The sequence below is a fragment of the Sander lucioperca genome, chromosome 10 (genome assembly GCF_008315115.2).
Source record: "Sander lucioperca isolate FBNREF2018 chromosome 10, SLUC_FBN_1.2, whole genome shotgun sequence".
Classification (NCBI taxonomy): Eukaryota; Metazoa; Chordata; class Actinopteri; order Perciformes; family Percidae; genus Sander; species Sander lucioperca.
The window spans coordinates 33,878,883-33,899,775 of NC_050182.1; the positions used below are offsets into that span (position 1 = coordinate 33,878,883).

The 20,893-nt window shown below is 39.4% G+C and overlaps 1 protein-coding gene across 2 annotated transcripts in view; it reads right to left on the reverse strand.

Annotated features, from left to right (window-relative positions):
• LOC116035265 (CUB and sushi domain-containing protein 3-like) overlaps positions 1 to 20,893 on the reverse strand; it is a 269,787-nt gene that overhangs the window by 11,866 nt on the left and 237,028 nt on the right. For both annotated transcript variants that reach the window (XM_031278268.2, XM_031278267.2), the window contains exons 60-63: positions 13,359 to 13,532; positions 7,268 to 7,441; positions 6,432 to 6,505; positions 5,065 to 5,176 (exon numbers count right to left, since the gene is read on the reverse strand). In XM_031278268.2, coding sequence (XP_031134128.1) covers positions 5,065 to 5,176; positions 6,432 to 6,505; positions 7,268 to 7,441; positions 13,359 to 13,532 — 534 coding nt within the window. The remainder of the gene's footprint in view (positions 1 to 5,064; positions 5,177 to 6,431; positions 6,506 to 7,267; positions 7,442 to 13,358; positions 13,533 to 20,893) is intronic.

Consider the following 20,893-nt stretch of genomic DNA (forward strand, 5'->3'; position numbering starts at 1 on the left):
TCCGTATGTGCCACCCAGAGCTTTTTCAATGAGTTGATAAATCTGCCTTGAGGAAAACTAATGTGGTATCTATTTACAATGCAAAAAAAGAAGGAAAACTGCCTCATACTGTAAGTTGTAGATATAAAGTCTGGAGACCTAAATAAATAAATAAATAGATACATTATTAAATAAACACCCTTCTTGCTGCCTAAGCACAAGTCTCTGTAACCCATTTAAAGTTACAAACTGTCAGCACATGTCCAGGGTGGTTGTAGAGTTTGTAGACCATGAATACTGAAGACACTTACAAGGCCGATGAATTGTTGTATCTAAGACGCATCACATCCCTCATCAAGTTCGCTTGACAGTGCCATGTTTATTTACACTTCAAACAGCACAGCAGGCTTTACTCCTGCGATTACACGAGGCTTCAAAAGACACTTTTTCTGTCACACAACAAAATGTTATGTTATTAGTTCAACGTTGGTATCTCTGATAGAGACTGAGTGTGTTAGTTAGGAACACAGGCAGACAGAGATAGACACAGTGAGACAGCTCTGCTGATGGACTTCTGTTCAAGCCAAGGAGATTGGCCAGCTACAGACAGCAACAGCAGGTCACAGTCAAGAGGAAGTTAACTTTTGAGTTGTTACAAGGTTTTTCTCATAGTCATAGTCACATTGCATGCCTTGCTGTACAAAGTGATACATTCTTAAAAACTAGCAGCAGCTGGTCAGAGGCTGGCAGGCAGGTTTTGATAAGAACCATGTTTAGATGGCCCCCTTAATTCTCAAAATGTCATTGTTGATGCTTCAGTACTAAACGCCAATTCATTGCTGTTTTTAAAAACATCAAAGTGGGCTGAAAAGGAATTTTGGGATTTGGGCTGTTTACCTATAAGCAAACATATTAATCTGATAGAAAGGTAACATGATTAAGTGATGTTAAACTGACTTGTGCCCATTGCATCTATTACGTTGATAATCCCTCAATGTTTTTGGTTTTGCCAGCAGTGCAAGATTGGTTGGCTTCACTTTTAAATGCATTCAAGTGACTTCACAGTAACAGAAGACCATTTAATCACAGAGAAAGGTATTTTAGAGGATTTATAGCTATTTTGACCGAGGGTCAACACAGCGTGTCGGACCCATATAAAAGCACTCATACTCAAATACATATACTGTACATAACCACAGTTTTCTCCCAATGTACTCTGGGTCTGTATGTCCACCCTAAGGGCAGCATGTGTGAAAATGTAATTAAAAAAACAATGTTATATATCAATGGGCTGAAAATGAATTTATAGTTTTATTTCAAAAGAGAAATACACAGTGACCTTTTGGTTTATGTTTTTGGATCTCCAATCATGTAATAACTATATTCTTAAATCAATTCACAAAACCCAAAAAATAGTAATACAGGTATATAAATGGGCTATTAAATGACATTATTACGGTGTAATTTACAAATTTAAAGGAGAAATCTGGCGCAAAATGAACCTAGGGGTTAATAACACATTTGTACCGAGTCGACCATTCTCTGGGACATGTTTTCCTGCTAATCTAATGTGACCAGTTTTATCTCAAACCGCTAATTAGCTTATAAAGCTAGTCGTCGGGGCACTGGTAAAGTAAAAAGAAATCGCTATTTCTATACCACTAACAAGGCTCAAATAGCACCACACTTCAACGGTAGCATAATGAGGGTCCCTACATGTAAACCGAAGCATTGAGAACTTTGTAAGTGTACAGACAGTTTATGTAAAAGATAGTTTATAAAGACTGTACCGTTCATGTATACATGCGGGCGCCATCTTGGGAAAACAATCATGACCAGTTGAACGACGAACGCCGTGCTTGAGCTATGTTACTGGTCACTGGTTGCACGGCATTCGTCACTGTAAAATAAGGATGGCTTCTTCTTTTTACAAATGATATATTCATACACCAGACCAGCAATTTTAAAATTGGCAAGGTCTTTTAATGACAACATTCTGAAAACAGAGCCTGCAGTACGATATGAATGTAGAACATTTACTGGATGTTTCTACCACATATGAAAGGAGTTAATGACCTAATGTGTTGCAAAGTTACAGGGCAAGTTTCAAACGTCCTTTAATGGGTACCAATGTTTGTGTGACATTAATGTAAAAGTTTTCTCAGTCACAAATGTGATACATTTGAAAATGTATTTATAAAAGTATGGGGTACTAGAATCTAGTGACCGTCAGAGATATGTTTCTCTATTTTAATTCTAGCGGTAACAATGACAGGACGAGGGCAGAGGAAAATCAATAAATTTTTCCAGCCACCACAGGTGATGGACCAGAGCCAGAGAGCAGCTCCTGAAACTCTGCAACCTCAACAGAGACAGACAAACCTGGCTAAGAAACTGCACCTGCTGAACAGAGTGGGTCAGGAAAAGTTAAAAGCCTCAAAACATGATGCCTCTGAATAAAATGCAAACTGGTTGTCAAACTGCCATTTCAGTGGTTGGCTTTAAAACAGCATTGTTACACAACATAGGGAATACAATATGTTATTTTGTATTTACCACTGTGAAAGTAAATGTGGCTGCTGGGATGTTTTGTATTGAAATCCAAAAACTCCCAGAGGCCATTCACTGGGGTTCAATGCATCACAGTATACCACAGTATAAGAAAGACATTAACAGTGACCAAATGAAATCAAATTTAAAGTATGTACTGGCATCTCAAATTTCAGCTCAGAGTTCAAATGTTATAAGTGTACAAGTTGTTTAATTCAATTTAAAATTGATACACAAGTTATTTAAAATAATCAACTACATGTTGGGGATGTTATGTGTAGATGAATCCACTACTGTTCAGTTCAGTTCACTCCAGTTCTGAGGTCTTTACACTAACCTACCGACTCTCAAAGAATTGATTTCATAATACTAGAGTTAGTTTATAAAGCACTGAATGGTTTAGGGACAAAATACATTTCTGATCTGCTGCTATATTATGAACCATCCAGACCTCTCAGGTCGTCTGGGACAGGTCTGCTTTCTGTCCCCAAAGTCAGAACTAAGCATGTGGAAGCAGCGTTCAGGTTTTATGTACCACATACCTGGAACAAACTCCTAGAAAACTGCATTTCTTTTAAATCAATACTGAAGACTTTTCTGTTTAACGCTGTTTTATTAAATCAAGTAATTGTCTATGTTGTTGTTCTATTGTTCAATTTTTAATTGCTCTTTAATGTTTTGTGTAAAGCACTTTCAATTGCCTTGTTGCTGAAATGCGCTATACTGTACATTAGGTTTCCTCATAGGAGAATCAAGACAATTGGTTTGTCGACTTAAAAGTGACTTTAAGAAAATGAAATTTCAAAGCTTAGATATCTTCTTTTTTAGTGGTTTACCTTCTATTTTTGTTGACTATGTATATTGCTATTTTCCTTTTCCTTAGAAGCTCCACAAACAGACGAATGAGTCTCTCACAAGAGCATCCCATCTCAACCTTTCAAAGATTTTGACAGCAGAGCATGCAGCTCCTGAGAGAAGGAGACGTTGTATGATCCACTTTGTATCTTAACTGCATGCAGATATTCCTCCTCACCTGACACAGCTGTCAAAACGTTTCCAGAGAGAGGGTGTTCAATTGTCTGGTTATAACGAAATTTGTAAGTGCCAGTTTGAGAAGTTTGCTGGAGCTTTAACCTATACTTCTGTTGACTTAAACTCACTCTGACTGCTCTTTTATTTTAAGGGGCATGTCAAAGTGCTGGCAATAAATGCCATTTAGGAGCCAGGGGAAGCTCAACCTCCTGAATCATTCCTTAGTGAGCGGGATGATGGGGTCAACAGTTTGAAGGTACAGGTAAAGCAGGAAAGGCCGACGAGCTGTCGGGTGACAGAAGTCTAGACAGGAGTGCTTTTTGGATTCTTTTCTGCTGTCAGCTGTTCTAATGAACATTTGAATTAGAAAATAAACTCCATGAATGATAATAACATGACAGAATATTTTGTGAATATTTTGTTGCCCTGTCAAATGCAAATGATATTGTTTGCAGATTTGTTCTATATAGTATAGCTTATACATAAAACATTTTAAAAATATGTATTACATAAAGGGCCTGTGCCTGCACACAGTCACATGCATGCATCATTTGTCTCAATGCGGGGAGACTAAATATTAGAAACACCTCTTTGTATAACGCAATATAATTTAACAGCACCACAAACTACAGCCTCCAAAATGACCATAAAGTCGAATCAACATCTAACAAAAACAGTTAAATACTGAACATGATAACTCTCATGACAGAAGGATTTAATGCAGTGATCTTGTATTAGACTTCATTGGTTTAAGCTAGGTGTAAAACACACACACACACACACACACACACACACACACACACACACACACACACACATACACACACACAAAGCCATGCTGCTGAGTAGATCAGGCAGAAAATGAAGGGTAGGTATTACAATGTTTCTGCTCCCTCAGCACAAATGTCTCTGGAAAATTCAAGTGGGTGTTACATCGTGGGGTAGTTATGAAATCAACATTACAAAATATCATTTGAATCCCCTTATCATCACACAGCTCAAGTGTTTACAATATAAGTGCATAGTAAAATGCAGACTATAGTACGATGTGTATTGGGAATATTTCCATGAAAAAATGCTGTAGCTGAAAGGGATGCCAGTGAGATATTGGATTACATCACAACACAGATAAGTCGCTTGGCTAAGCGAGTGTGCTAAACTGCACAGCCCTAGTTTGGTGCTGGTTGACAGCTCAGGTAGTTCACACAGAATGACAGTAATCACGCACAACACCTCACTCTCAGAACGACTGGGATGGCAGGTTGATTGAGGATGGAGCTGCAATCTACTGGAGGGCAAAGGTTATGGCAGGATTGAGCGAAGAGAGAGAGAGAGAGAGAGAGAGAGAGAGAGAGAGAGAGAGAGAGAAGGGGTGTTGAGGAAAAGTAAAGAGAGTGTCTGAGTAGCCAACAATGCAGATAAACAGTGACAAGATGCCAGAATGTGAAGTGAAAAACAAAGACAGGGTGAGTGATAAAAAGATATTGCGAGAGGAGCACTCACGGATACAGCTGGGCTGGATGCCGGTCCAGGTGAGATCTGGCAAACAGAGCCGGGTGGTGGAGCCCTGCAGTAGGTGTCCCTGTTGGCACTGGAAGTCTACTCTGCTGCCCACCTGGCCACAAACAGACAGCACACAAAGTGGAGAGAGTCAATACACTGATGCAAATGCCAATAGGCTCCCAGCATAAAATCTAAAGACCTTGGCAAAAAATACTGCACACTAAAGTTTTTTTTCCTTTTTTAATGATTATCTGTAGTGTGTGGAGGCAGATGGAGACTATTCCTGGAGGCGATGGCCCATGTTTGTGTTCTTAACTGATGCACCGACATTAGAAAGTAAGGGAGCTGACTTTCTGGTAAAAAATATAGGGGACAAACTGTTTTATGTTATCTTAATAAATGACTTGGATTTTCAGCCACCAATCCAGTTGACTGTTTAAAGACTGCATTGAGAGAATGATTCTCATTCGGTAGCGTCAAGATATTGGTAAAGTTGTTCAGTAATGCAGAAAAATGCAAGAGTACAGCCATTACAAGCAGTGATCCAAATAATAAGCTGCTTCTGCTTTCATTTGGGACAAATTTCATATCAGATATTCAGCTGAATGTTGTGGAGAAATTGTTTGCACTTAACTTGTAAGTGACACTCTTAGAGCAACAGGGAGGAAATTAAATGAAATACCCTAGCTGAAAGCATCGCAAGGGAGCTGCTGAGCACACACCAATGGTCATGATGTTAGATTTTTCTTGACTATGATGCATTTTAGCATTGCTCGTTTTACACACACATGGTCAAATTGCATAAAGTACACATTATTATAGATCTGGATATGCACCATGTCTTCACACATTCACACATTCACAGTGGTAGAGAAATCAGTAGGCTTTCTTCAGTGCAACCACCTGGGATGGATACACACACGCATCACTGCTTCATCCTTGCAGCCACATAACATCATCCAAAGGAAAAAATGATGATTCTACATTGAGCATCTGTTGAAAACTGGCCATTTGAAAGAGGACTAATAAGTACAGGTAACACAGTAGAGCTGCAAGCTTTGAATGGTACTTTGCTTCTTGTGCATCTAGCTCCAACAGGCTGCTTCAAATATTGATCACATGGAGGTTTGTTGTTGAGCTAAATTAAGCAAGTATATAGCATAGTATCATAGCCACACAAAATCAAACGTGTTGTGCTAGTTAAGTCCCCTGTTGAGTTGAGCTAGTTCAGTACCCTTCATATGTTTTTAAGTTACACACCCGTTCTCCAAACCTGTCTCCAACTAGGAATGCCATTTTTCTGGTACAAATTAATCTCAGAGTTAAAGAACATAACATCATCTATTTATAAAATGTGTCCGTTTTACCTTAAAGCCGGTTGTGTAATTCATGAAGCCATGCTCAGGGGTCCCTGGATTTTCACAGGTGGTTCTTGTGGGCTCTGGAACAAGAAATCATTGTCATGATGAGCAGGGGAATTGCAGGAGAGCAAAGATGAGAATATGACAGAGGGGCAATCATTGATAATGACGAAGCAATTTCACTCTGGTGTACAATGTACCAGAGGACAATTACTGAAGTGGTGTGGTAACATGAACAGAATTGCCCTGCCATCTTTCAGTCTCCTTGATCATGAATTCCTCAGCTTTTACAAGTCTCAGGAATATGGACTTATTGAGACTTTTAATCATTAGTGAGACTAAATTCAAATTAAGACTTTCATTTGGTAAAGCCTTTCTTCAGCACTTATTTCCAGCAACACTGGGCTGCAGCTATAAAGCATCGCCCCTGAGGTAACAATATAAATAATGTAATTCATTCTCAGGATTTAGTTTTACATCAGTGCCAGATGGCAACACACTGATTCTAGTTTACCTTCAACTGATTAATTTGATATTTATGTTAGCCGCTTCAAGAGAACCAACAGAGTATGATTTTTGGAATGGTGGGATAGTACCTGGCAGACATCTTCTATATCTAATTTCACTACCTTTGTTATTTCACTCTACAAATTAAAATGCTAATCTTTTGCATGTAGAAAAGTCAAATCCTGGGATAACATTATTCAGATCAATAATGTAAAGGTATGAAAAATCAGAAGAAAATAAAGTTGACCATTTCAAAACCAAAGAACTACACCCCAGTCTAAAATCAGATTTTTTGTGGATTAGCTGAATCAACATACAGGCTAATAATTCAGTACCTATACATCGAGGCTGAGATCCGCTCCAGGTGCCGTCCTCCTGGCACATGCGTGTTGTTGATCCGACCAGCATATGGGGGGTGCTGCAGCTAAACACCACCTCAGACTTGAAGATGAAACTGCGCCCTTCTCTCTGTCCTTTGGCAGGCATACCAGGGTCTCCACAGAACTTGGCTGCGGAAGCAGAAATGTGGAATTTTGCTGATGTGAAAAGCTGGGGGCCAACAAATCCAACACAGATGTTACACTTTTTCTTGCAAATATTCATCCAGTTCATGTCAATGCTGATGCACTATTCCTCTGCCCCATTTATGCAATTCAAACATTCATCTCTTTTTAAACTTCACATAATGGAATACTGTAGCAGCTACAGCAGTCAATTGAATGCAGCATTGCGTAGACTATTCAGCATTTCATTCACATATAATAAGTTGTGTGGGCTGCTGCTGCTGCACCCATACAAGATCAGACCATGATGAGGAGTGCCTACAGTGGTTTCTACTGATGCTGTAAGCTTTGCCATTTTTGATGGGCTTTTTATTATATCCGATTGATTTGAGTACCTCACTGTGAATATGATCGTCTTTCTATATGATTCGGAACATCTTCATGAGCTGAATTATTCAAATTGCATTGACATTATGCTTGTTGCACTAATTCCTTTGGTCATTTTTTATTTGCATGTGGGCAGATGCATTGATGTCTTTGTCTCAGGATGAATTGCTCTGTCTTAACATTTTTTTTGTTTCCAACAATCAACCTTTCTGTTGAGTGGTTACAGTAAGTATGTGAATATTAATCTTGGCTGCAAAGAGGGAGTGAGGGAGGTCATGGCACTCATTTTGAGATAAAAAATAATTAGCAAGTGAAATATTAATTTCTCTGACAGGGCCTTGGGGTTAACAAAACTAGAGCCATCTGCTGCCGCTGTTGCTCCCCAAGCCTCTGGTACTCAGAGGGACTCTGGGACTCAAGCCACAGCCTCAGCAGATGAAGCCATGTTGCATCATCACTGCTGCTCCTCCAATGTATTGCTTATAGACATCTAATCAAATTGACAGAATAATTTAGGTTGAGTGGGTTTGATGGGAAGCAAAGTCAGTCATTTTACTGTCTGCCAATGTATCTTTCTATCCATCTTTTCTGTATATACACACACATACATTCACTATAACCACACTGATCAGTAAAAGTCACTTGTTAATGTAGGAGGTTCAGAAAAGCTCAGTGTGTGAGAGAGCAGAGGAGAGGACGAGAGTCAGAGCATTCAGTCACGCAGCCAGAGCACTGTGGGATCAAGCTAGCGGATAAGGCAGGCTGCTTCTCTAGACCTGACATGTGCTGCTGCGTGGAGGTCTGGAGACAGAGATAAGTTCTCCCTTGCTCTCTTCCTAGAAGTCAGGGGCTTCCCACAGCCAATCCCTGACATAATATAATATATATATATACATACACACATGTGAAACATATAAATTAGCCAGTTATCTTGAGAAAGCCTGGGAGAAGAGGAAAAAAGATCTTTATCGAGATGATCTGTAGATGAGGATTTGTTGTTTGTGTATACTGTGTGTGTGTGTGTGTGTGTGTGTGTGTGTGTGTGTGTGTGTGTATACTGTATATAATGCAATGATTTGCATATGCGACCGGAAGACGTTTGCTAAATAACTTCTTGTAATCCCATGTGGGATGGGCCGAAATGTTTGGCATGACACAGAAATAAAATTAAACTAAAACTAAAACTATATACTGTATATATTGAGTAAAATAGGAGATTAAAATCCAGCCCACACAGGAATGGCTGAATAAAGCCATTACTGCAAATATTGTTATCTTAGTAACAAATCCTTGTATTCAGAGACATATCTTCTCCAAGAAAATATGTTTGCCTATACTGCAGGTCCCACCTGAAAACAATGCATTGTAAGTTTCAAACCTCCCAGTACCCAATAGTTAGTTTGACCGCGTTTGATATGTATATAACAAATACAGATGCAAATCTGAAAACAACAATAGGCCAAACAGGTGACATGCACATCAGTCATAAGCTTCCATCTGCAGGGAAATAATGTACTGTTTTATGGATATATAAGAGAAATGGCCGTGGGCAAAACCAAGCTCAGCATATTTAAGGTGCCTGTGTGTGTGTGTGTGTGTGTGTGTATGTGTGCGCGCATTGGTGGATAAGTTAGAGAGAGAGAGTGAGACTAGTCAAACTTTTTCTCACTGTCTCTCACAGCTTCTCCCCTTCCTTGATGAATTATCAATGCTTTGAAGTAATCAGTATGCAGAGGCCAGATTCAAAGTTGGGATCACAGTCTCATCCCTGCAGACACATGAACTAGCATTCTCAGACACTGCATTTTGCTGCTTGCTCTCCGTTTCACATGTGTTGTGATAGGGAACATGCATATGCATCTTAATTGTGTTTGGCTGCAAGTGCTTACAGAAGTACAGATTTTAAGAAATGCACAGATGGATTTGCTTTTGCAGATGCATGGCATATCCTGCAGTATTGTTGAGCTGTATTTCAACTTAAAGTGCTGAGTAGGAAATGCAATCACATTTCTAAAGTCTACAGCAGTGCAAGCCTACTACACTATGTCTATTAAACAGCACGACCGTGGCTTTAAATGTATTATGCACCAAACTAAATCTAATAAACGTATAGGTTGCATTTGCAGCAGATGTGTGTTACATTACCAACAATACATTGTTGGTCATGTAATATATTGACCAATACTTGGGGTATATCTTTATAGTTGCATCCACTGCACAGGTACAAAAACAGTTACTGGCCTGTGTGCATTTACAGATGTTCCATTCATGACAAATGTATGTGTTTATAAAGTAATGCAGAGTATGCACAGTAATGGTCAGTCCGGTGACTACATTGTGAGCGTTGACACCAATTTAGGATTTAGCACCTGAGATTGCGGTAGATAGTGCTGTGCTGACATTTTAATGCATAGATAATAGCCTTTTCCACAACAAATATGATCAGCACTTTCTTCCCTGTTGTCCCCATTTTCCAGAATCATTTGTTTGCCTTAGTAAATTTTGGTGATTTATCACAGACTTGCTTCCGCTTCGAGTACTGTAGCGGGCTAGCTATAACAACATGTTTAGGAGAGCCTGGTTCTTTACAGAAGCTGGTTATTGATCACACTGAATGATATTTATAGTCTATGGCTCTCAATTTGTGTCAATTTTGCGCGAGCATTGGAACCTGCATTCTAGGTTGTAAGTCATGGAGCTATTAAATGTAAATACAACATCAAAAACTCTCTGCTGAGACGCATTAAACACCAACATGGAACATAAAGGTTACTCGCTCACATAGCTGCAAGAGGTTGTTTTGGGGGTGCTGATGTGGAAAAATAATTGTAGTGTGTTGAGGAATGACACTGCTCATCGTAATTGCGGTAGACAGCAAGTAGACATGGTACATTTACCAAGTGGAACCCTATACATTTTTTATGCCCAGATTACATTTTTTACCTATCGTAACAACTCAGGACCAGAACAAAATATATATAAGTGCACCTTAATAAAACAGGCAGTTGGTCACTTAGTAGTGATCTGATCTTAACAGACAAATACAATCATTTACAGTTAAGCAAGATATAAATCAGACAGCAGTGTGCACATCGACATGCAAGAATTACAATAAAAGACTGCAATGTGGCCATTTAGAAGAGCAAATGGCTGCACAAGGAAGTGTGCTTCTAGTTGCATGGTCACAAACACTAGCAGTCTGTCAGCTGGATCTCAGATGCTAAATACCCATATGGGACAGTATCCGCCTGACTGAATACGGCCACAAGCACCAAATTCTGTCATTAGCATCAATTACAAAAGAACACAGAAGTGAATGTAGTTCTTTTTAAATAGGCTCATGGGTCTTAGACTGTTTTTTTTTTTTTTTTTTTTCATGATCCAAAATGTGCTACTAAAATACTGCAAACAATCTTATTTCCTTCCAATTCATAAACTCTCACCTTAAGTCAGCAATCAACAAAGTATAGTTACTGTCTGCACAATTAATGCATGCAGCCATCTGGCAGCAGAGATTCCCCGCAAAAGACGGCTGTAATTGACGGCTGTAAAGACGGCTGTAAGGCTGTCAGAAAACAACACTTGGAGTGTTGTGCATGAATATTTTTTAGTGCCATTGATTTTTGTTCCAATTTTTCCTGACTAACATTCAGAGAGAAAGAAACACATACAAGTACTTTACCATGCAAGTTAGAGATGCACCGATTACAACTTTCTAGGCCGATTCCGATTTCCGATTTTCATTGAGTTAGGCCAGCCGATACCGATTTTAACCGATTCCGATTTCATTTTTTCTAACCACTTTACAGCACACACAAATATTTATTTTCTATCTTTTCTTTAATAGAACATGTTGCACAGAACATAGAACATTTTTTGAACAGATAATGGATCACTATAAAATAGAACTATATAAATTACTCCTGGTGTGGGAAATTCACACACATCTAAAGTGCAATGTTAGAACCATTTCCTTCTTTTCACATCCAATATCCAACTAAAAAAAATGTGATTTTAGTTTTTGGTGTCGTCCCTCCACGCCCTACTCTTTCCTTGCAGGTGTTGCATATTGCAAACTTGTCATCTTCTGCACGAACGCTGAAGAATTTCCAAACAGCTGACCTGTTGCAGGTTAATTCACGAGGTTCCCTACATGTTCAAGAATAGCACGGACACGCGCTTCACACCGCGAGTGGGTACGCGCGACACACGGCGGAAAAGTTGAGAGAAAGGAAAACGAGACTGTGCTGTCGCGCGCGTGTGTGTGTGTGTGCGTGTGTGTGTCCTTGAGAACTGTAACTCGTATAACTTATGTTGTCAGTTAATTGTAGCACTGACCGGCCAAAATCGGCATATGTCAGACTGACCTGCCGTTCGCCGGTCATGGCCGAGCACGTGAAAACCGGCCAATTCCGGTCACCGGCCGGTCTATCGGTGCATCTCTAATGCAAGTACTTTACCCTTCTTGAGATATAATGTAAGAATGATTCTGATGACAGAGAGACATTCTTGAGCAGTCATGCATCCCAGGGGTTATTATTATGCTTGCAAAGATGATTCTGAAAAGGTCTTAATGTAGTAAAGAGCATCAGACACCGCACTTGTGGTTCCACTCACATCATCATGCTCATCAACATTGTAGCTTTGACTCTCAGACTCGAGGTCAATTTACTTTTCATTTAATCAAAATGTTAATTGGAGGTTCCATTTTATGTACCAATGACGGAATATTAATTTGCATTTATGAACAGGTAGGATACAATGTCCTCCTCATGCTTGGCATTTTCAGTGTTTGATTATTGAACAAGAAAAAACATTGTGTTGCCACTAAAGGTAGTTTTTATAGTATATCTCACTGCTTAGGAAAAAAGACCTGGATGTTGAAACAAAGTGCAACACTAATAATCCCTGTTCTGCATCTCTGCAAGACTGTTTTATTATATTTAAATCGTAATTCAGCTTTTCCACCTACAGTAGGCCCTGATGTTAAATTCCATGACTTATTCATGACTTTCATCATTTTAATTAACTTGAGATAGCCTCTAAAGGGGCAAGCAGCAAAGTGGCAGAAGGGGCTTGCTTCAGAGAAAATAAAGCTTAATACAAATGTACTGAATGTATGAGCAAAGTTGTAAAACAACATGCAGGTCGGGTTAAGAACAGTTACCTGTTATTTTACGATTTCCCCAAATACATTTGTTCAATGTTAGGACTTTGTCTGACTGGATTATTATACCTCTCAGAATTCCATGTTTTCCACAAATTCCATGCACAGCGGTAATTTCACTGTCAAATAGATGAGGCAAGGTAGAATCTTTTGGTTTTACTTCCAAATGGTAATATGAAGTTATGATAAATCGATGATCAAAAGCAACAGGATGCTATATTTTAATTATGAGTTCAACATTTTACTTAACTTTTATTCAGACAATGAAATATCACCGAGACCATTTCAGTCTAAACATGAGGAGCCTTCATCTGGAGACCTCTATAATCATCATTATAATTATCAAGGAAGTACAAAATGGTGACTCACGCAAGCACTGAGGCAGGTCACCGCTCCATGTCCCATTGCCTGTGCAGGTGAGCACAGCAGGGAAGGACAGCTCATAGCCAGCTAGACAGCTGTAGCTCACGCTGGTACCCCACTCCAGGACTGAGCCCTCCAGGAGGCCGTTGGGTATGGGTGGAGGTGTAGGACACGTCACCACTGTGGGGATAGTGAGGACACAGTCACAGTCAAGATAAGCTTATCGGAGTACAATCGATGCACAAAACAGGTCCAGTCAAGTTTGAGTCAAGACCAGGGGGCTGTTTCACAAAAGCAGAATTTATAAATCCAGGATAACTGATAAAGCGAGGCTTGACTTAGTCTAATCTGTGCAGCCTGGGTTGGTGCGTTTCACGAAGGCCAAGTCAGGCTGAGGAGGTGTGACTAGGTCGAGCTAGGATGAAGTAATTCAGATAGATGTGCATTCATGGCTTTCTTTAACAGACCACAATGTCGATAACAGATTTACTGATGCTAAAATGGAGAATACGTATTGTACATACTTTACACAGAGTGAGCAGCAGCTTCTTATGTAAGTATGATAACGTGAAACACATTATTTTTATAAAAAAAAAAGAAACACGGCCGCTATAATTAAACAGCAAGAGAAAGCGAGGCAGATGATCGCAAACCGCCTGAATGCGTAAATAGCCTAAAAATATACATTTACTGACCACTGCTCTGAATTCAAACCATCTTAATCATACCATTCAAGGATTAGGCTACTAATCATTTGCACAAATGAACAGTTGTACTCTTTGCCTTAAAAGTAAGCAGAAGATAATATTACTCAGAAAATTTACCATGAAGATCAACTTTCTACAATGCTAGAATATGATGCATAAATATCTCTCTCACTCTGTTTCTCCTTAGGTAATATAAATTACCTAAGTCATATTAACTTCCACTGCTCGCTTTTAATGCAAAGTGTACAACTGTTCGTTTTTGCAAATGACAAGTGACTCATTGAATGCTTTCAATTAAGAGCAGTAGTTCATAATTATATATTTTTAGATATATCATTCAGTCGGTCTGCTATTATCTGCCACGCCTTGTTCTCGCGTTTGTTTTTTTTTTTTTTTATACAGAGTTTCCTTCTTTACATATTATATGCTTTGCTCCCTCGTATATATGGACATAGAAAAGAAAGACACTGAAGAAATTGGACTGTAAAATCTAGAAACCATAAAGATAATTAAGTGATAAATTCCATACACTTTAAACATGACTGTAACACAGTGTATTCATCAGTTATTTCCCCCAAGCTAAATATAAGGTCAAAAACCATCGGGGTGTCCTCTCCCTGTTGTCACATGAATGTACAGTAGCCTACAACACTAGATAGTTACTTATCCAGTGAACTAAGTCTATAATTTGGGAGGATTGTACAATTAGGATATGTTCTTAAAATTGTAGGCCTACAATCCTTCCAAATTATAGTCCCAGTTTACTGGACAACACAAATTGTGTGCTAAGAATGCCAAATACAATGCACATGGAATTGGAACAAACATGATCCTTTATTGTTAAAGAATTAAAAAAAAAAAAATCAACTAAAATAATTCAAGGTGCATTGGTCCACTATAGAAACACACATGCACAGCATTGTATATATTGCCCTTAGTAACAGACTTAAAACACATTTGGCAACTTTATCAGTCTTTTCTAATTATCTCAACAACTGCAGTAATATATTCATCAAACTTCTAACAACAATATGTACAGCAGTCTTCATACAGCAACATAACAGTAACACTGTCAAACGAATAATTATAAAAAATAATGGTCACAACTTTAAATAATAACAGTAGTTAACTGAACAGCAATATGCACCTGTTGTATTTTAATGCAGGCTGACAATAAGATAAAAGCACTGCTGAGTGAACAGAAAAGGCTTCAGAAAAGGTGCGAGTCAAGGCTAAATTGAGCCAGGTAACTGGGAAATCCCGGCTTAATCCCTTATCTTGGTTTTGTGAAATAGCCCTCAGGATACAAAAGATAGTGGATCTGAACCCAAAACAAGACACATCAGAGCAAATCCGGCCTAAAAAAAAATAATCAAATTTGAAATATTGCAACTCTATAATACAAATAAATAGTAGACTGACAGCACGTAGACCTTTCTAATGTCAAATGTTGAATCCGTAATTACTGCATGTTGTTGTGACAGTGGGGAGTCGACAGCAATCATGAAGGAGTTAGTTGATTTAAATCCTTGATAGTTTTGGGCTACTGTGCATAGACAGTACTGTGTATGGCGTGCCACCCAAAATATCTATTGTGGGAATGTGGTCACTTCAAGACATGTCCAAGTCAAAATATGAATTAAAGCAAGAACATCAATTCAGTAGTCTTGAGAATATGTGGTTCCGCAGCCCTGGACACAAGCATGAAGGATAGAAAAGATTCTTAAAAAAATGTTGCTTTGTACAATTAAAACAAAACAGCTACTGGGTGTAACTCTAGACAACAACAGACAATGTTAAAGCTTGGAGATAATTACTAGGATTTATGTGGATTTACAGGGATATGGCTATATCCTGGGTCTTTCCACTTCTAATCTAGTTTGATAAATTGAGGTGGCAGTGATGGTAAAAGGGAGTAGTGATGTATTAAACATTGTAATGAATCCACTATTAATCCAATAAATTGTCATTCTTACAGGTTTTATCTTCCCATTTATATCCAGAATGATAAAATGTCCCAGAAGGCTTTTTTTCTTTTACAGACACAAAAAAGAGACATAACCGGATTGAAGATAGCTTTTTCAAGCAGGTTAAACATGAACATGTTTTGTCAAATCTATTATTGCACCGGGTGCTTAAAATTATAGTGCTATTTTACAGATATCAAGAGGCAATAGATGTGGCACAAATTCACAGTTCTACATAATGTGGATTATGACTGAATGAAAACAAGGTCTTTAGCCCAGAGAAATGGTCTGTATTTTGACTGTGACTGCATGGGATTTTTTTGCCGTTTCAGTTTGGAGTATACTGAATTATTTCTGTGAGAAATGAGGGGACATCTTGTGTCTGTGTAAGCCATAAACTTTTCTGTTCAACAAATGTAATAAATTAATGCATAATAAAGCTTGGAGTTTGTTCTGACACACTTGGAGATGAACCCGTGGGGACGCAGATGGGTTTTAGGGATGTGAATAAATTATAGCAGTTGTTTTATACCATTACTATCCTCCCTCAACACCCATCATTTCCCAAACTATCTTTCTTTTAGACATACACACGCATGCCAAAACACTTTAACAAAGATCTGCAAATTGAAGTCAGGCTATATCCAAGCCTCACAACTATCTGGCAAGATCAGATGTTGAGTTTACAAATCCAGTTACTTAAAGTGTCATGTTAACATTCTGGCTCTCAAGTTAAGGTTTGGTGTTTTATCAGAACAGTAGTCATTTTCACTTACCAAATGCATGACAAAAATATACTGATGCAGCCGTGTGAAGGCAGGGTCTATGGACATCTTGACTTTGGGTAGGACCATGACGAGAGTCACAAGCACCCACAGCATTTGCGGGCATCATTAGAAAGACAAAGACTTGGCTAAGGCAGGTTGGACTAGCTCCCACCTGGGGCACAGATTTGAGAATACCAGACCACTGGACACTTCCATGACCGCCACCTTCTTCCCACCCTCCTCAATATGCTTCACATTACTTTTCTTTTCATTTCCAGAGCACCACTCCCCACCTCCAAACCAGCACTGTTTCTAACGTTTATAATTTTAAAATATATTCATACAGTTACTGAACTAAAACACCATTGCTGATGACCAGAATAAGACATTATTTTTATGAAATTTAAAATTATATCAAATATACAATTATATATATTAAAAATGCACTAAAACTATGATGCATAAAGAGAATAATGGCAACTAATTTGGATACAGCGTCTCAATATTAAATAGCTGGCACAATTAACACCGATACATTATTGCATGGGGCTTCCTTTCATACACACTCGATTTCAGTACAATTTCTTGTGTTTACACAATTCAGAAAGCTTCTGGTCAGCTGTTTGAAGCTAGGATTTACAGTGTATCACGGTTAAAATTTAAAAATGAGTATGTTTTCTTATGACAGTGTTAATATAAGGTAGGCACATGGACAACTTTCTTGCCTCCTAAAGTTTCCACACAACAACTTACAGTAAATGTGGAGCAAGCCACTGTGGAATATTCACACATTATCTCCAAGGTGGAACCATCTTTTGTTCTTGGTTGGCAGTGGATCCAAAATGATTTCCATATGGACATGTTGCAGCAGTATACAATATATATGCTTTAGATGTATGCTATATTTGGAAAGGTATTTAGGCCATGATAAATAGTGAATCAAAGTTAAAGGCAAAACCATACTGATGTTGCCATCTGTTTTTTTAATGTTTTGTTTGGTAATGTAATTTTCTTTCTCAAGTTCTGAAGGAGAAACAAGTCCACTTGAAATGATTTCTCTTTGATGTTAATGAATTAGTAAAGAGCGCCTTCAATTTGGGATTTTCATGTTGTCGCTCTGGACCCCCAGAAAAAAAAGGCACTTCATTCTGAAATACCTCTTTAAAATGCCGAGCTGGATGTTGTAAAGTAGAAGGTTGATTTGGGTGTGTATGTGTGTCTCCTTACAGTATGTCTGTGTGAAAGTAAGAAAGAGGGAGGGAGAGAAAAAGACAGATGGAGGGAGAATGTGTGAGCGCACATGTGCAAGTACTATAGGCAAATTACACTGATTAGAACAGTAGGCCTAGTAATCCCATAAGAACTGCATCAAAAATTACTTTAAATAAATGACAAAATAAAAATAAAAAACGTGTGGCAGGCAGAACTGAATGAGACGAGAGAGCGTGTCCTTATTTTCCTAAGTAGTTCTAAGCAGCATTAGTGCCTCTTAGCTGAACACGCCAAACCTGGGATTCAAACTGAATCCTTGCCGGGCGAGGCTTAGAACGTGTCATCGGCAGTGTGTGTACGCAGGGTGGCGAGCACTGACGCACACACATTATGTGCAAAATTATGCAGAGTGTCGGCACACATAAAACCTCTTTGTCTCTTTTAGTCTCACATCCCCACCCCCTCCCTCCCTTCCTGGAATATCGGCTCATATCCATGCGGCACATCATCCAAATCTATGACAAGATGACAGATGACCCGCATCATGACAATTTCAATCGGCTCATGCTGCCTGAACCGCTGTACCTTCAACTTGAACCCAATCATTCAGAAGAAAAAGGCAACTGATCTTATTGGAAGAGGCATTGTTTTTAGTTTCAGACGCGAGAAAATAGAAATGTTCTCAGTCCTTTTCTAAGACCTTTTGCAGCGTAGGCTGTCAGCGAGAGAGCCTTGATTACCAGTGAGCTGCTCTATTGCTTGTCCTAGTCTTAGAATTAGACCAAAGGAGAGGAAAACGATCAAAAGAAGAGAAAGTATAAAATGTCTGCACTCCTTAATACCCCACCCACACTGAGGAATCATAAAAATTAATATAGAGCGCACACTCTTAGTAATCAAACTCCTCTCTCTTGCCTTCTGTTATTCATTTACCCCATGAGAACTAAGTACAATTGGAAAAGGGAGAGCAGCGGCGAGAGCAAGAGGAGGCAGGTCAGTACGATCTGACAGCACTCAGGCAGCGGCAGCAATGGTGAGAGTAAACATGAAGGTGTGTAAGCATCTGTGCCTATGCATGCATGAGAGACACACTTGCGTAATTTAACGCCCCCACATGAACGTATGCATGCATGATGCGGGTGTGATGAGGACAGCTAAGCTCTAGAGTTTCCCTCCTCTCCACACCACACCCATCAAGTGTAGCTGCACCGAGGCTGAGTGCCTTAGCTGTTGCGGTAGCTGTCAAGGATTAGGGCTCGGAGGTTAGGAGCTTCACACACTTTCATGCACACATGCGTGCACATATATACACACACACACACCCGCTGTCTCTCTCTCCATTTAAAATGCCTTGGGTAACAGTTGTGCGACCATCTATTCATCCAACAGCTTCAACATACCACAGAACAGGGAGCGTTAAAAATGAAACACACCCATGAAATATTACCAATCAGTGTCAGTTTGGATGTTGTAAACTTCAAGGCAATGTTCTACAGGGAGCCTGAGGAGGGCAAGAAGTGTGTGGCTTAAAACCACAGCTCCCCACGAGTTGAACTAAGGAAAAGCGATGACACAGACGACTTCTGGTAAATTTCAGCATTCTATACACTATAAATCTATATACAGTATATCTAGACACAGAAACAGGCATTATATAAGAAAGAGATCAACAAGCTCCATGTTTTTACAATCCCTGATACTCATTCCCTTTCAAAGAATGTATCTGTGTTTGCCTTTCTCGAACTTGTCTGTGCATATTTCTCCCATCTGTTAATTTAATTAATAAGTTTGCGGTATATTCGCAGGTTTTCTCCAGACAAATCTTTACTGGTCCAATCAGCGAACAGAGGGAATGGCTGAGAACGATGACGTTGAGGTTGTGCGCTAGTTAAAGTTGTAGTTCCGTAATGGCGGCGGAGAAAGATGCGAGCGAAGCCATTCGGTCCATTGTGGCAATGCTGCCGAATATCAAGAAGTTAAAGCCCAAGCAAGAACAATCTTTGCTGAGTTTTGTTGGTGGCCATGATGTTGTGGCCCTCCTCCCCACGGGGTTCGGGAAAAGTCTAATTTTCCAGCTCGCTACGTTAATGGTGGAGTTTGCTAATGTGAACGCTAGCGATGCTAAGCCGATGTCACGACCAAACGTTAACGAGTGGTTCTGGGCAGATCCAATAGTTTTAAACTTCAACAGAGTACCTGCCTTCAAGGAAGTTAACACGTGTCAATGGAGAGAGGCCAGACTCTCTGTACAAATGAAATGTACGAGAGTCTGGTAGGACCAGGCTACGTCTCTCACACGCCTTTTTCTCTTACAGTTCATCTTGTCCCATTTCTCAAAGGCAAATACAACACCAGCTTTCCTTTCTGTAACTGAGACAGCAGCCTGCGAACAGTTCCTTAGCAACAATAAGCCACCATTTGCCTTGTGGGCTCTTCCCTTTCCTGGTTTACTTTTGAACTGTTTGCTGCACAAGTTAATCTTCCCTGCAATACTTACTTTTGGGTGTCGATGGCAGACATGCTAATCTATGCCTCCACTTGAGCGTCATAAATCATAGAGTGATGTAGTGCTGATGGGCGTACAAGAACTAAGTCCTCTTAGTGGATTTCCTAACTTTGATGTTAATCAAGCCCATAGAGCGTGCACAAACTTTTAAAAAGAGGAAGCCAATGATTAACTGTTGGGAGTACAATTAGAGGGATCCTTGTTGTGTTGAAGAGGACTTGTTAGCCATCCATCATCAGGTGTCAGTGGAACTTTTAGTCTTGGCTCTGTGCCACCACAGGTGCAACTCTAGATGCAGGTGTAGGTGAAATAACTGTCCTAGATCAAGGGCTCTAAAAGTGTACATTTCTTTTTTTTTCTTTCGGAAAGCCAGCTTTAATCT